This window comes from Impatiens glandulifera, chromosome 2, assembly GCF_907164915.1.
Source record: "Impatiens glandulifera chromosome 2, dImpGla2.1, whole genome shotgun sequence".
Taxonomy (NCBI): domain Eukaryota; kingdom Viridiplantae; phylum Streptophyta; class Magnoliopsida; order Ericales; family Balsaminaceae; genus Impatiens; species Impatiens glandulifera.
Genome location: NC_061863.1, coordinates 16,620,573 through 16,639,330, shown reverse-complemented (window position 1 = coordinate 16,639,330; position 18,758 = coordinate 16,620,573). Strand labels below are relative to the sequence as shown.

Here is an 18,758-nt window from a genome sequence, read left to right as displayed (position 1 = left end):
TTCTGCTCTTAGATGGGGATGTTTGATTTAATTAGACGAGACCGTCTAACTGAAATACGTCTAATGCTATGCTTAAGCAGTATGTTTGAAGCTAGCACCCGCCTACCCACGTGCTATAGCTGTACTCTACTTCTGCTCCACTTTCCAGTGAAGATTAGTACGATAGCTATATGCAACCAACCAACGAATGCCAAGTAAGAGAATTTCCCTCATACTACTTATTTTGCAGGTAAATCTCTGATGGAATATTCGGCGCACTACCAGTTGGATTACGACCACGATCCTTATGCTCAGAACCTGCTGTGTACTAAGGAGGATTTCCAATGGAAGAGTGCCACGTATCATTCTAAAGTTTCGACCGTTAGTCTCTGTCTAGTATTTATCAAATCTCAAGGACAACGGACGAACTGACATTCGATCAACTAAGAAATACTATCTGAGAAGAACTACTGAGAAAAACTACTGAGAAATCAACCCTTTGAATATTCAAGCCGCAAGCTACTTTCCTGATTGTAATGTGTGTGAATCAAGAGAGAGCTAAAATCAAAAACACCGTTAGCTGAGTGATATTATTCATCTTGTAAATTGAACAGAGTGTGTTCTGTTCAATAGTGAGCTAAGTGTGTGCAAACTGTATTTGATTCGAATCATATTATAGAGAATCCTTCCGGTGGTTGGAAGAAGGGGTGACGTAGGAGAGTTTGCTCCGAACATCCATAAACAAACTACTGTGTCTTTTCATTTCTGTCATCTTCTCATTCTTCATCTTGAGCTTCAAACCTAAGTAAATAATTCTGCATTGATTCTGTTTCAAGTGTTTACAAGGGTTTGAGTAGAATAGAAAGTGAATTAAATCCCTAACAAGATTTCTTTCACACTTCGTCTACTCGCGCACTATTTCAGACTAACATGTCTGATGTAGTTCTGACTACGTTTGCTCGCGTACTACTTCAGACTAACACGTCTGATGTAGTTCAGACTTCGTCTTCTCGTGTACTACTTTATGATAGGATCGGCTTTATCAATAGAGACAAGGATCTGGCTATTGATGAAGACTTATGAAAAACGGTTTGAAAGAAATTCTGTTAGGGATTTAATTTGCTTTCTATTCTACGCAAACCCTTGTAAACACTTGAAACAGAATCAAGGCGGAATTGTTTACTTGGGTTTGAAGCTCAAGATGAAGAATGAAAAGATGACAGAAATGAAAGAACATAGCAATTTGTTTATGGATGTTCGGAGAAACTCTCTTACGTCACCCCTTCTTCCAACCACCAGAAAGATTCACTATAATATGATTAGAAACAAATACAGTTTACACACACTTAGCTCACTATTGAACATAACACACTCTGTTCAATTTACAAGATGAAGAATATCACTCAGCTAATGGTGTTTTTGATTTTAGCTATCTTTTGATTCACACACAGTACAATCAGGAAAGCAACTTCACGGTATGAATGTTCAAAGGCTTGATTTCTCAGAAGTTCTTCTCAGATAGAATTTCTCTAAGTTGATCGAATTGCTGGCTAGCAAGATGATCGAGTAAATTGTCAATCAGTAGTTTGTCCGTTGTCCTTGAGATTTGATAAATACAGGACAGAGACTAACGGTCGAATCTTTAGAATGATACGCGACACTCTCCCATTGGAAAGCCTCCATAGTACACAGAAGGTTCTGAGCACAAGGATTGTGGCCGTACAATAACTGGTAGTGCGCCGAATATTCCATCAGGGATGTACCTGCAAAACAAGTAATATAAGGAAAATTCTCTTACGTGGAATTCGTTGGTTGGTTGCATATAGCTATCGTATTAATCTTTACTAGAAAGTGGAGTAGGAGTAAAATACAGCTATAGCACGTGGGTAGGCGGATGCTAGCTTCAAGCATACTGATTGAACAAAGAATTAGACGTATTTCAGTTAAACGACCTCGTCTAATGAAATCAAACATCCCCGTTTAAGAGCAGAATCCATTAGACCGCCTGGTCTAATGGGATTAGACTTACGTCTAATTACAATCACTTTAGACTAATTTGAAGGAGTTAGACTAACTTCTAACTTTCACTAATTAGACTTCACGTCTAATCATTCACAAACCATTAGAGTGCACGTCTAACTCCACTGAGTTAGACTGCACGTCTAATTCTGGTTCTACTTCAGACTTGTCTGAAAAAGTTAGACTACACGTCTAACTTTCTCTTTCTATTAGACTGCACGTCTAACTCCACGAGTTAGACTGCACGTCTAATTACGGTTCAACTTCAGACTTGTCTAAAGGAGTTAGACGACCTTGTCTAACTTTTACAATCCAATAGACTGCACGTCTAAATCCACTGAGTTAGACTGCACGTCTAATTCTGAATACATTAGATTGCACGTCTAATTCTGTATATATTAGAATGCATGTCTAACTCCTCTGAGTTAGATTGCACGTCTAATTTCGTATACATTAGACCGTATGTCTAATTCCGTATACATTAGACTGCATGTCTAACTCCACTGAGTTAGACTGTACGTCTAATTTCGTATACATTAGACTGCACATCTAATTCCGTATACATTAGACTGCACGTCTAATTTCGTATACATTATACTGCACGTCTAACTCCACTGACTTAGACTGCACGTCTAATTCCGTATACATTAGACTGCACATCTAACTCCGCTGAGTTAGACTGCACGTCTAATTTCGTATACATTAGACTGCACGTCTAACTCCACTAAGTTAGACTGCACGTCTAATTTCGTATACATTAGACTGCACGTCTAATTCCGTATACATTAGACTACACGTCTAACTCCACTGAGTTAGAATGCACGTCTAATTCCGTATACATTAGACTGCACGTCTAACTCCACTAAGTTAGAATGCACGTCTAATTACGTATACATTAGACTGCACGTTTAATTCCGTATACAGTAGACTGCACGTCTAACTCTGCTGAGTTAGACTGCACGTCTAATTTCATATACATTGGACTGCACGTCTAATTCCGTATACATTAGACTGCACGTCTAACTCCACAAAGGTAGACTGCACATCTAATTCCGTATACATTAGACTGCACGTCTAACTCCGCATAGTTAGACTACACGTCTAATTCCGTATACATTAGACTGCACGTCTAACTCCGCTGAGTTAGACTGCACATCTAATTTCGTATACATTAAATTGCACGTCTAATTCCGTATACATTAGACTGCACATCTAACTCCATTGAGTTAGACTACACGTCTAATTCCATATACATTAGACTGCTTTTCTAACTCCGCTGAGTTAGACTGCACGTCTAATTCCGTATACATTAGATTGCACGTCTAATTCCGTATATATTAGAATGCATGTCTAACTCTACTGAGTTAGACTGCACGTCTAATTCCGTATACATTAGACTGCACGTCTAACTCCACTGAGTTAGACTGCACGTCTAATTCCGTATACATTAGACTGCACGTCTAACTACACTAAGTTAGACTGTACGTCTAATTCTGTGCATCTAATGCCAAATCGGTCTAATGAGTCTCATTAGAGCCAATTGTCATGAAATATGATTTCGATACACCTGCATCAAAGCGTATAAATCATTTCATCATCAAAATCCCAATAGTCAAACTATTTCAACACTTAGTCAAAATAATTTGACCGAACAATTTCCCCCTTTTTGATGATGAAATTGAAAACCTGCATATATATCCCAAAATACGCATTCATCATATAAATAAGCAAAACCCTGTTCACTTACAGCACACTTCACAAACTTCCAACACCAATATTCAATACATCATCAAAGAAACATTGTTTTTAGAAACTTAAACAGAGTAGGAGAAAACAATTTATTGTTCTTCCCTTTTACTCGAAGATCGGCTGGGCTCATGTCTTGACCGGTTAACATATTTAGAAAAGGAGGAAGACTGCGACCACCACGACCGCTTCCACTTGGTCTACCACCACGATCACTGCCACTGGAACTCCCTCTTTGATCAACGCCAGATTGCCTACCACGACCACCACCACTGCTTCGGCCTCCAAGATCACCACCGCTTCGACCTCCGCCCCTTTTAGTTGGCCTAGGATTTTCATCGTTGATTGTTTGCTTTGAAGGACCAATGAGACAAGTTTGATTATTTGCTTTGAAAAATCGAAAATAGAGACGGGAGGTTTGTGTGGCTATCATTTCTATCGGGTGTAGGGTAGAGTATTCATAAGGTGTTGTAAGAAAATAGGCCAAAAACCTAGCCGTTCACACATAATTGCAGTTTTATTCATTTTTTACCCAAACACATTTATTCCTTGATGGCGAATTATGGAGTGTTGATTTATTGAATGTGTTGGCAAATTTAAATTCTACACTATCATATGTTTCCACAACACTTGACCATGTCGAATTTAGAGTTAAAGCGAGTGAGAAAAATGTATTTGAAGAAATGAAAGATCTCACAACCCGGTTTGACCAAGTCTTTCGTGGTTTCAGTTGAAGAACTCTGTGTACATCCAAGAGAGTGCCTGGCTCCTTTTCCTGGTCGGACACTCAGTCTGGCTCTTGGTGGGGCACTTTGTTGGGGCGCTTTTTTTTCTTTCAATTCTCCATTTTCAAAAAAAATACTTACAAAACAAAAATAAATATATTAATAATAAACAAATTAATTTAATTAATTTATTTCTTAACATAACATTTATTTTATATATTTTAACCTATTATACTGGAAATTAATTTTTTTGGGTCTGATCATACCAAAATTTCTCCGAAACAAATTACTTGTTTAATAGACTCAAAATATATTAATAATAGATCAAATTTTCACAACACCTAGAATTAATTATTTCTAGAGTCCGATTGACACAATAATGATTTCAAAAATATTTATTTATTTAATAATGTATGCAATGAGTCCGTATATGGATTTTATATAATAATAAACTCAAGATTTATTAAAATATATAAACTATATAATTGAGGTTGAAAAATGAGTGTCTATGTGTAGCTATATATATATTAACATTTTTTACTATGAATAGGAAATATGTTATTTATTCCTAAACTAACATTAACATATGAATTTGATGCATGGTGGGTATATATTGAAGAAGACATAGTGTCCCATCATCATCACCGATTTCGATTGGATACTTTTTTCTCCCATGTCTGATTCTAAAGCTGATTTTAAATATTCGAACCGAGCAATAGGTATTTACGAATATCGAATATATGAATATTTATTGTCATTCTCAGTGCGACTAAACAACTATCAAAGAATCTTATATAATTTGATTAAGACTAATAAATAAAATTAACATTGACTACTAAGGCAACAAGTAAAAAAGAAATTCATAATATATGATATTAAAAAAATAAAATATAAAAAGTATTTAGAATAAAAGAATAAACAATAAAAATAATGAAAAATATAATAATAAATTTATTAGAGTAATTTACATGATTACATCTATGACTAAAGTATCTAAAAACAGTGGAAGACTAAAATTTTTTCTTCTTATCATGTTTTGAATATAAAGAAATTATATTAAATAATATTTACTTATAATTACATTATTTATGTTTAATATATACACATTATATTAATCTAATATAAAATAAGATATTATTAAAATATTAAAATATTATTATATTATATTAATTCTTTATAAGATAAATATAATATCTATATATTGCATCTAATCTATATTATTCAATATATAACCATTAAATATAATTTTTATTTTTATTCTAACAATCATAGTTTTTCATTACCTCTAATCATTGTTTAATATACTGATGGATGGAGGGCTCTTATAATTTTATTACTATATTTTTTTTCTTTCAATAATATCTATTTTTATCATTTCTTTTAGATTTTTTTTTATATATGTTCTTATTTTCTTCGATTATCATATTCTTGAGATTTTTTTTTCGGTTGTTGTTTTATCATAGTAGCCAATGTCCATATTTTGTTAGTCTTAATCCAATCATATGTGATTTTTCGCTGATGATTTAGTCAACATACTACAATCCCTTCATTTGATCGATCTCAACACTCATGAGTAACAACGGAGTTTTTCAGTTATTGTTTCACCCATCATGATATGTTCATAGGATTCTATCTTTTTTTTCTAGTTTATTAAGTCAACACAATGTCATCTTATTGTTGAATAGATCTCAACACACACGAAAATTTAAGAGTTCTTTCGGTTGTTGGTTCACTTAACATTTAATGCATATGAAATTCTATCTCTTCGCTGGTTTATCAGTTAACACACTGTCATCATGTTATTTGATAGATTTTAACACTCGCATGTTTATTAAGCTTGGAAACATATAATCAATATTTCATATTCTCGTCTTCAACTTCAAATTTTTTAAATCTTTTTCATTTTGAGTTTGAAAATATATGTTATAATATAATTAAATATATATTAAATCTATTTATTTCCTTATAAGTATTATATTATATATATATTTAATTTATAAATACTATTTCGGTATTTCAGTATATCTCGATATACCAAACATTTGAAAATCTAATATCTTTACTGTACAAATAATTCCAGTATCCGTATACCTTAAAAATCGATATTTTCGATATATTACGGTATAATATTTTTAATATACCTATAATATCAATAATTTTTCGCACCCTAATTATGAGTAATCTCTCATTATATCTCTATTAAATATATATTTTTAAAATTTTTATTTTATTTTAACTAAAAATATAAGAATACTAATCTCAAATTTGTTATATACATAAATTATAATATCTTTATTAATATATATATATAATAATACTTAATTTTTAAAGTGTCCGGATTGCCGGGTCGAGATCTGTGGTTAATTTGGATATATGTGAGAGTAAATGGATACTTGGGTCGGATTGTGGGTTGACCCTCCCATTAATTTAAAACGGTTAAAAATAAAATTTAAAATGCTATAGGTATGGTTCGAACTTGCAACCTAACAAAACAAGTAAAACCTTTTAACCAACTAGGCTAATAACACTTTATATTATAAATTCAATCCAAAATTTGATAAACGCGTGACATTTTAACAATATAAGTTCAACTTTTTAACTAACTAATATATATATATATATATATATATAATGAGGCTTAATTTTTAAAGTGTCCGGATTGCTGGGTCGAGAGATGTGGTTAATTTGGATATATGTGAGAGTAAATGGATACTTGGGTCGGATTGTGGGTTGACCCGCCCATAAATTTAAAACGATTAAAAATAAAATTAAAAATGCTATAGGTATTGTTCGAACTTGCAACCTAAAAAAACAAGTACAACTTTTTAAACAACTAGGCTAATAACACCTTTATATTTTAAATTCAACCCAAAATTTGATAAACGCGTGACATTTAAACAATATAAGTTCAGCTTTTTAACTAACTAATCTATATATATATATATATATAATAATGCTTAATTTTTAAAGTGTCCGGATTGCCGGGTCGAGAGCTGTGGTTAATTTGGATATATGTGAGAGTAAATGGATACTCTGGTCGGATTGTGGGTTGACCCGCCCATAAATTTAAAACGGTCAAAAATAAAATTAAAAATGCTATAAGTATGGTTCGAACTTGCAACCTAACAAAATAAGTACAACCTTTTAACCAACTAGGCTAACAACACTTTAAATTTTAAATTCAACCCAAAATTTGATAAACGCGTGACATTTTAACAATATAAATTCAACTTTTTAACTAACTAATCTATATATATGTATATATAATGATGTTTAATTTTTAAAGTGTCCGGATTGCCGGGTCGGGAGCTGTGGTTAATTTGGATATATGTGAGAGTAATGGATACTTGGGTCGGATTTTGGGTTGACCCGCCCATAAATTTAAAAAGGTTAAAAATTAAATTAAAAATGCTATAGGTATGGTTCGAACTTGCAAACCCTACAAAACAAATACAACCTTTTAACCAACTAGGCTAATAATATTTTATATTTTAAATTCAACCCAAAATTTGATAAACGCGTGACATATTAACAATATAAATTCAACTTTTTAACTAACTAATCTATATATATATATAATGATGTTTAATTTTTAAAGTGTCCGGATTGCCCGGTCGAGAGCTGTTGTTAATTTGGATATATGTGAGAGTAAATGGATACTTGGGTCAAATTGTGGGTTGAACCGCCCATAAATTTAAAACGGTTAAAAATAAAATTAAAAATGCTATAGGTATGGTTCGAACTTGCAAACCCTACAAAACAAATACAACCTTTTAACGATCTAGGCTAATAACACTTTATATTTTAAATACAACCTAAAATTTGATAAACGCGTGACATTTTAACAATATAAATTCAACTTTTTAACTAACTAATATATATATATAATGATGCTTAATTTTTAAAGTGTCTGGATTGCCGGGTTGAGAGTTGTGGTTAATTTGGATATATGTGAGAGTAAATGGATACTTGGGTCGGATTGTGGGTTGACCAACCCATAAATTTAAAACGGTTAAAAATAAAATTAAAAATGCTATAAATATGATTCGAACTTTCAACCTAATAAAACAAGTACAACCTTTAACCAACTAGGCTGATAACACTTTATATTTTAAATTCAACCCAAAATTTGATAAACGCGTGACATTTTAACAATATAAATTCAACTTTTTAACTAACTAATATATATATATATATATATATAATGATGCTTAATTTTTAAAGTGTCCGGATTGCCGGGTCGAGAGTTGTAGTTAATTTGGATATATGTGAGAGTAATTGGATACTTGGGTCGGATTGTGGGTTGACCCGCCCATAAATTTAAAACGGTTAAAAATAAAATTTAAAATGCTATAGGTATGGTTCGAACTTGCAACCTAACAAAACAAGTAAAACCTTTTAACCAACTAGACTAATAACACATTATATTTTAAATTCAATCCAAAATTTGATAAACGCGTGACATTTTAACAATATAAGTTCAACTTTTTAACTAACTAATATATATATATATATAATGATGCTTAATTGTTAAAGTGTCCAGATTGCCGGGTCGAGAGCTGTGGTTAATTTGGATATATGTGAGATTAAATGGATACTTGGGTCGGATTGTGGGTTGACCCGTCCATAAATTTAAAACGGTCAAAAATAAAATTAAAAATGCTATAAGTATGGTTCGAACTTGCAACCTAACAAAATAAGTATAACCTTTTAACCAACTAGGCTTATAACACTTTAAATTTTAAATTCAACACAAAATTTGATAAACGCGTGACATTTTAACAATATAAATTCAACTTTTTAACTAACTAATATATATATATATATATAATAATGTTTAATTTTTAAAGTGTCTGGATTGCCGTGTCGAGAGCTGTGGTTAATTTGGATATATGCGAGAGTAAATGGATACTTGGATCAGATTTTGGGTTGACCCGCCAATAAATTTAAAAAGGTTAAAAATTAAATTAAAAATGCTATAGGTATGGTTCGAACTTGCAAACCCTACAAAACAAATACAACCTTTTAACCAACTAGGCTAATAATATTTTATATTTTAAATTCAACCCAAAATTTGATAAACGCGTGACATATTAACAATATAAATTCAACTTTTTAACTAACTAATCTATATATATATAATGATGCTTAATTTTTAAAGTGTCCGGATAGCCGGGTCGAGAGTTGTGGTTAATTTGGATATATGTGAGAGTAAATGGATACTTGGGTCGGATTTTGGGTTGACCCGCCCATAAATTTTAAACGGTTAAAAATTAAATTAAAAATGTTATAGGTATAGTTCGAACTTGCAAACCCTAGAAAACAAAAACAACCTTTTAACCAACTAGGCTAATAACACTTTATATTTTAAATTCAACCCAAAATTTGATAAACGCGTGACATATTAACAATATAAATTCAACTTTTTAACTAACTAATCTATATATATATAATGATGATTAATTTTTAAAGTGTCCGGATTGCCGGATCGAGAGCTGTGGTTAATTTGGATATATATGTGAGAGTAAATGGATACTTGGGTCGGATTATGGGTTGACCCGCCCATAAATTTAAAACATTTAAAAATAAAATTAAAAATACTATAAGTATGGTTCGAACTTACAACTTAATAAAACAAGTACAACCTTTTAAACAACTAGGCTAATAACACTTTATATTTTAAATTCAACCCAAAATTTGATAAACGCGTGACATTTTAACAATATAAATTCAATTTTTTAACTAACTAATATATATATATATAATGATGCTTAATTTTTAAAGTGTCCGGATTGCCGGGTCGAGAGTTGAAGTTAATTTGGATATATGTGAAAGTAATTGGATACTTGGGTCGGATTTTGGGTTGACTCGCCCATAAATTTAAAACGGTTAAAAATAAAATTTAAAATGCTGTAGGTATGGTTCGAACTTACAACCTAACAAAACAAGTAAAACCATTTAACCAACTAGGCTAATAACACATTATATTTCAAATTCAATCCAAAATTTGATAAACACGTGACATTTTAACAATATAAGTTCAACTTTTTAACTAACTAATATATATATATATATATATATATATAATGATGCTTAATTTTTAAAGTGTCCGGATTGTCGGGTCGAGAGTTGTGGTTAATTTGGATATATGTGAGATTAAATGGATACTTGGGTCGGATTGTGGGTTGACCTGCCCATAAATTTAAAACGGTTAAAAATAAAATTAAAAATGCTATAGGTAAGGTTTGAACTTGCAACCTAAAAAAACAAGTACAATTTTTAACCAACTAGGCTAATAACACTTTATATTTTAAATTCAACCCAAAATTTGATAAACGCGTGACATTTTAACAATATAAGTTCTGTTTTTTAACTAACTAATCTATATATATATAATGGTGCTTAATTTTTAAAGAGTCCGGATTGTCGGGTCGAGAGTTGTGGTTAATTTAGATATATGTGAGAGAAAATGGATACTTGGGTCGGATTGTGGGTTGACCCGCCCATAATTTTAAAACGGTTAAAAATAAATTAAAAATGCTATAAGTATGGTTCGAACTTGCAACCTAACAAAACAAATACAACCTTTTAACCAACTAGGCTAATAACACTTTATATTTTAAATTCAACCCAAAATTTACTAAACGCATGACATTTAAACAATATAAATTCAACTTTTTAACTAACTAATATATATATATATATATATATATATATATATATATATATATTGATGTTTAATTTTTAAAGTGTCCGGATTGCCGGGTCGAGAGCTGTGGTTAATTTGGATATATGTGAGAGTAAATGGATACTATGGTTGGATTTTGGGTTGACCCGCCCATAAATTTAAAACGGTTAAAAATTAAATAAAAAAAGCTATAGGTATGGTTCGAACATGCAAACCCTAAAAAACAAGAACAACCTTTTAACCAACTAGGCTAATAACACTTTATATTTTAAATTTAACCCAAAATTTGATAAACGCGTGACATATTAACAATATAAATTCAAATTTTTAACTAACTAATCTATATATATATATAATGATGCTTAATTTTTAAAGTGTCCGGATAGCCGGGTCGAGAGTTGTGGTTAATTTGGATATATGTGAGAGTAAATGGATACTTGGGTCGGATTTTGGGTTGACCCGCCCATAAATTTAAATCGGTTAAAAATAAAATAAAAAATGCTATAGGTGTGGTTCGAACTTGCAAACCCTACAAAACAAGTATAACTTTTTAACCAACTAGGCTAATAACACTCTATATTTTAAATACAACCCAAAATTTGATAAACGCGTGACATTTTAACAATATAAATTCAGCTTTTTAACTAACTAATCTCTATATATATATATATAAAGATGTTTAAATTTTAAAGTGTCCGGATTGCCGGGTCGAGAGTTGTGGTTAATTTGGATATATGTGAGAGTAAATGGATACTTGGGTTGGATTTTGGGTTGACCCGCCCATAAATTTAAAACGGTTAAAAATTAAATAAAAAAGCTATAGGTATGGTTCGAACATGCAAACCCTAGAAAACAAGAACAACCTTTTAACCAACTAGGCTAATAATATTTTATATTTTAAATTCAACCCAAAATTTGATAAACACGTGACATATTAACAATATAAATTCAACTTTTTAACTAACTAATCTATAAATATATATATAATGATGCTTAATTTTTAAAGTGTCCGGATTGCCGGGTCGAGAGCTGTGGTTAATTTAGATATATGTGAGAGTAAATGGATATTTGGGTTGGATTGTGGGTTGACCCGCCCATAAATTTGAAACGGTTAAAAATTAAATTAAAAATGCTATAAGTATGGTTCGAACTTGCAAACCCTAGAAAACAAGTACAACCTTTTAACGATCTAGGATAATAACACTTTATATTTTAAATACAACCCAAAATTTAATAAACGCGTGACATTTAACAATATAAATTCAACTTTTTAACTAACTAATCTATATATATATATAATGATGATTAATTTTTAAAGTGTCCGGTTTGCCGGGTCGAGAGCTGTGGTTAATTTGGATATATATGTGAGAGTAAATGGATACTTGGGTCGGATTATGGGTTGACCCGCCCATAAATTTAAAACGGTTAAAAATAAAATTAAAAATGCTATAAGTATGGTTCGAACTTGCAACCTAATAAAACAAGTACAACCTTTAACCAACTAGGCTAATAACACTTTATATTTTAAATTCAACCCAAAATTTGATAAACGCGTGACATTTTAACAATATAAATTCAACTTTTTAACTAACTAATCTATATATATATAATGATGCTTAATTTTTAAAGTTTCCGGATTGTCGGGTCGAGAGCTGTGGTTAATTTGGATATATGTGAGAGTAAATGGATACTTGGGTCGGATTGTGGGTTGACCCGCCCATAAATTTAAAACGGTTAAAAATAAAATTAAAAATGTTATAAGTATGGTTCTAACTTGCAACCTAACAAAACAAGTACAACCTTTTAACCAACTAGGCTAATAACACTTTATACTTTAAATTCAACCCAAATTTTGATAAACACGTGACATTTTAACAATATAAATTCAACTTTTTAACTAACTAATCTATATATATAATGATGCTTAATTTTTAAAGTGTCCGGATAGCCGGGTCGAGAGTTGTGGTTAATTTGGATATATGTGAGAGTAAATGGATACTTGGGTCGAATTGTTGGTTGACCCGCCCATAAATTTAAAACGGTTAAAAATAAAAATAAAAATGCTATAGGTATGGTTCGAACTTGCAAACCCTACAAAAACAAGTACAACCTTTTAACGAACTAGGATAATAACACTTTATATTTTAAATACAACCCAAAATTTGATAAACGCGTGACATTTTAACAATATAAATTCAACTTTTTAACTAACTAATCTATATATATATATAATGATGCTTAATTTTTAAAGTGTCCGGATTGTCGGATCGAGAGCTGTGATTAATTTGGATATATGTGAGAGTAAATGAATACTTGGGTCGGATTGTGGGTTGACCCGCCCATAAATTTAAAACGGTTAAAAATAAAATTAAAAACGCTATAGGTATGGTTCGAACTTGCAACCTAACAAAACAAGTACAACCTTTTAACCAACTAGGCTAATAACACTTTATATTTTAAATTCAACCCAAAATTTGATAAACGCGTGACATTTTAATAATATAACTTCAACTTTTTAACTAACTAATCTATATATATAATGATGCTTAATTTTTAAAGTGTCCGGATTGTCGGATCGAGAGCTGTGGTTAATTTGGATATATGTGAGAGTGAATGGATACTTTGGTCGGATTGTGGGTTGACCCGCCCATAAAAATTTTACCGTAATATTTTTTCACGATTTTTTATATTATTATTACTCGTGCAAATGCACGGGATACATGCTAGTTCTATTAAATGTGCATAATTTTAGCCTAGTCTATAAGTAGGGTGAGTCAATGCGGTTTAACTTTTTTTTCTATACCTTATTCTTTTCCAAAAGTTCCGGTATAAAAATTCATATTTTTACCTTACCTCTATTTCGGTATACATTGATTTCAGTATACCTTAATTTTGGTACAATATAAGTATTATATCTTTTATACTTAAAAACATATTAACTTACACAAAAAAAAACTAATTTAATATAGTTATTACATAATAGTTATAAAAAATTAAAATTTAAAAATATTTATCATAAAATAAATATTCTTTTTAAAATCCAATACTTTTAAAAACTAGACAATGTTAAAAATTAAATTAAGTTAAAAAAACTGGAGTTCACAAGAATAAACATAAGTATAGTTTTTAAGTTACACTGAAGTGGAGATAGAATGAAGTGGAGACAGGAGAAAGAGATTCATATCCGCCTTCAATTACATTTGTATGTAAACAAATTTATTAAAAATTAATGTTAAATAATAATAATAATAAATATTAGTTAATTTAAACTTAATTAATAAAAACAATTCTCACTCTTTTTATTTTGTTCATTTTCCTGGAAAAATTCAAATTTATTATTTGCAGAATCTTTTTATAAGTTGAATTATTCTCATTTTAGTCAATCATTTGTGCACACTAATGAATTCTCCTTTTAGGATTTAAATTGCTCCTAAAACTAGCAACCTTTGATGATGTGAATATAAACTATCATTAAGAATAATTGAAAAGATTGGGTACCTAGTTTCACTTCATTTCCGCCGCTCCAAGAAATTAAAAGTTTAATTGGATTATTTAATCTTATCGACAAGGTCGAGACCAAAGATGACATATATTAAATAATATTACAATATAATTATATTTTGATTTGATTTTCAAAATTATGTTTTAATAATTAATTCTATTTATTTTCTTATAAGTAAATATTATATATATTTTTTTTAATTTATAAATATTATTTCGATATTTTGGTATATTCCGATATACCATAATTTTTTTAAAATCTCATATCTTTTAGAGGGGTATAAATTGTAGAAAGATAATAGGAGACAAATTATATAAGTTATTAGTGTTTTATTGGAAATATAAATTATGTATAAATTATATAGGTTTTATTATTTTGTATTTGGTTGGTGGTATAAAAAGGTAGTAAGTATAAAATATTATTTTATCCTTATATTTATATTTAGATATAGATATATAGATATATATAAAAATATATATAGATATAAATATATATATAGATATAGATATAAATATAAATATATTTTACTTTCTCACTTTCTTTGGTTTTTATTTAATATATATATATATAGATAAATGTTTTACATTGAGTTACACTATCTCAAATAAATAATTTGTTTTTTTAAAAGATTGATCACATTTTAAGAGTACTATTTGAATTGATGTTGTTTATCTAATTTATATTAAGAAAATGGAATAAATAAGTTTTTTATTTTGGTTAGTTTCAGGTATATTTACAAGACTGAAAACTTGTTGAAGTATAATGAAAAACAAAAAATTAACCTTGAGCTTCATTTTTATCTTATTTTCTCTAATATCAGGTTGGTTAATTGTTATACATTTCTTCAAAACTCTAAAATTTTCAGTAAATTGAAAAAAAAAATGCTAGTTTTTATTATTTAAAAATGCTTAACTATAACGTATATACTTGCAGGGCAATCAATTGATGATACTCTATATGATTATAATTTCACATCGGAGGTAAGACTTCTCTATTCGGATTTTAGGAGTAAAATTTATTTACATTGGTCATGTACAAATGATTTATTGTAATTTTATTTTAAAATAGAAAACTTATTAAACAAGTTATTGTATTTAAATATGGAAAAGCTTAGCAAGTTTGGGATTTATTCAAATGAAAAATTATTTATAAAGTTTAAGACTATGTCTAAAATTGGATATTATTATTTTTATTTTCCAGTGTCTTGCAAAACCTCTAAAACCACAATATAGAGGTGGGATTGCAACAAACCCAGAACTGGATCGTGGTTTAGAAGGTTGGAACGGCTTTGGAGATTCTAAAATCGAATGCAGAGAATCCGATGACCACAACAACAAATTCATTGTAGCACATGAAAGAGTCCATGTTTTTCATAGTCCTTCACAAGAATTCTTTTTAGAAAAGGATAAAATCTACACTTTTTCTGGTATTAATTAATTGGTGTTACATCCCTTTTGTTCAAAACCATTTTTTTTTACAACTGAGTAAATCCAAAATCCATAATGTTGCAACTTTAATTTGAATTTGAAAATAATTACCTAAACAGATCATGATAATATAATTGTTTTTTGGCATGAAATTAACATAATACTTCTAATGAGAATTGTCTTTGTTTTTAAAATGCAGCCTGGCTACAAGTAAGCAATGGGAATGAAAGCATATTTGCCATATTTAAATCACAGTCTGCATTGCATAAAGCTGGTATTGTAGTGGCACATTCAGGGTGTTGGTCTATGCTTAAAGGTGGTATATCTGTTCATAAATCCGAGCGATTTGAACTATATTTTGAGGTAATAAACATGTTTTAGCGAATTTATGAATTCGATAATTTGTTGAGCTGGTGTGGTGTGTATTTGAATTTTTGTTCTTCTTTTATTGTGATTTTTTTATCATCATGATTATGTAATGTATAAACTAACCTAATCATTTCTTTTATTATACATTAACCATTTAACAATGTTTTTTTAATTTTATTCTTTCATTAATATCTTATACAATGAACTCATTTTAAATATACATTTTAAAGAAATTCCAAACATATCAATATCAAAACACACTTATAATCATTTTCAAGCTAATTATGATTTTTTTTTTAAATTGTTTTTTTTAAGTTAAGCAATTATATATGGTTCCTTTGTTTTGGTCAAATTCTTTCTCTAATCTTATACAAACTCAAACAAGAATTAATAAATTTATGTTCAATCAATATTTGTTAAGATTTTAACCATTGTAAACTTTTGCAGAGTAATAATACAAATATTGAGATATGGGTAGATAACATCTCGTTACAACCATTTACTTTACAACAATGGAGATCTCACATTGATCAAAGTGTTGAGAAGGTATTTATTCCACTAATTTCTCAAAACTAATTGTGACACTAAATCAAGTTCTAACAATTGACAATTATGATAGGTTCGTAAGAAACATGTAAAATTGCAGTTGGTAGATGTTAATGGAAAACCTTTGGTGAATACACCCTTTAAGATAAGCCAAAGAAGTAACGGTTTCCAATTCGGATGCTCCTCAGATAGTAGCATCCTATCAAACCTTGGTTATCAGAATTGGTTTACCTCTCGTCGATTCACAGTAACCACATTTGAGAATGAGATGAAATGGTATTTCACAGAACCGAAAAGAGGGGTAGAGGACTACTCGGTTGCTGATGACATGCTCAAATGGGCCAAGGAACATAGGATCTCGGTACGTGGTCACAATATCCTATGGGATAATCCCAAGTACCAAGTTGAGTGGCTCAATTCCCTATCGAACAATGATTTCGAGCAAGCCGTCGATAAACGGATAAACTCAATTGTGAGTAGATATGCGGGTCAACTGATTGCATGGGATGTCGTGAACGAGAACCTACACTTCAATTATTTTGAGAGTAGGCTTGGAAGTAATGTCAATTTGTATAGCATGACAAGTGAAAAGGACCCTAGGACACCATTGTTCTTGAATGAATTTAATACAATTGAAGAGCCAACTGATATGGTTAGCTCACCAGATAAATACATACAAAAGATTCATCAGATAAGGGCTACAGGATATAATGGGCCATTAGGGATTGGACTTCAGGGTCATTTTAATACACCAAATTTAGCTTACATGAGAGCGTCTATTGATAAACTTGCCACTACAGGATTACCCATTTGGCTCACAGAAGTGGATGTTGGTGGCTCTGGACCTATTCAGGTAAAATCTATTTTTTTATTTTTAATGTGAAAGTGTGTTATTTTGTTAATTAAATATTATGATTTTTGAATGGAGAACAGGCAACATATTTAGATCAAGTATTAAAAGAAGGGCATGGACACCCTGCGGTCCAAGGAATAGTGATATGGGCGGGATGGTCGCCAAAGGGATGCAGTAGGATGTGTTTGACCGACAATAGTTTCAAAAATCTTCCAACAGGAGATGTGGTAGACAAGTTTTTCAGTGAGTCAAGGCTCATAGAGGACCTTTCTGTTATGACAGATGACATGGGTTATTTTGAGACCAAACTTTTTCACGGAGATTATACGTTGAGAATCAATTTTTCAAATTTGTCGTTAAATCATTTCAGTGGAGCTAAGGAATCTGATTTTCAAGTAACAAATGTGTTTGATATAACACAATCAGTTCAAGTTATTACTATTTGATACCAAGGTAGACAATGACAAGCCAATAATATCTACAATAAAACACCTGCTTGACCTATTTTGATAATTGATTTCTTTTCATTATAACAAAAAATACTTGAACTTGGATGTCTTTCTCTTATTGACTGACATATGTGTCTTGTATAACTAAGAGTATCACTATTTATCTTATATATATATATTTAAAATATCAATTAAAATATTATTTATTTTATAATAAAATTTATAAATATATACATTGTCACATTTTAAAACCAATAAAAGTAAGTAGACTTAAAGAGTCACATAAATAGACCGTAGAATAATCAAATGGTATAAGGAGGGTAAACACTAACGAGGTTGGTTGTAAACCATCCTAAATGAGCGTCGAGTAATACATAGGGTAAAGCTACAAAATAAATTTTTTAATAAAAATGTGGGCTGGATTGGTCGACGAAATATGAACCTAACATTTTAAT

At 30.2% G+C, this 18,758-nt stretch overlaps 1 protein-coding gene across 1 annotated transcript; it reads left to right on the top strand.

Moving 5' to 3' along the window:
- The first annotated feature begins 4,380 nt into the window (after window positions 1-4,380).
- LOC124924417 (endo-1,4-beta-xylanase 5-like) lies at window positions 4,381-18,338 on the top strand. Its single transcript, XM_047464460.1, has 6 exons — window positions 4,381-4,404; window positions 15,860-16,085; window positions 16,286-16,449; window positions 16,903-17,001; window positions 17,075-17,854; window positions 17,935-18,338. Exons 1-6 carry the CDS (start codon window positions 4,381-4,383, stop codon window positions 18,298-18,300), a joined length of 1,659 nt encoding a protein of 552 aa, XP_047320416.1. The 3' UTR covers window positions 18,301-18,338.
- Window positions 18,339-18,758: the final 420 nt, after the last annotated feature.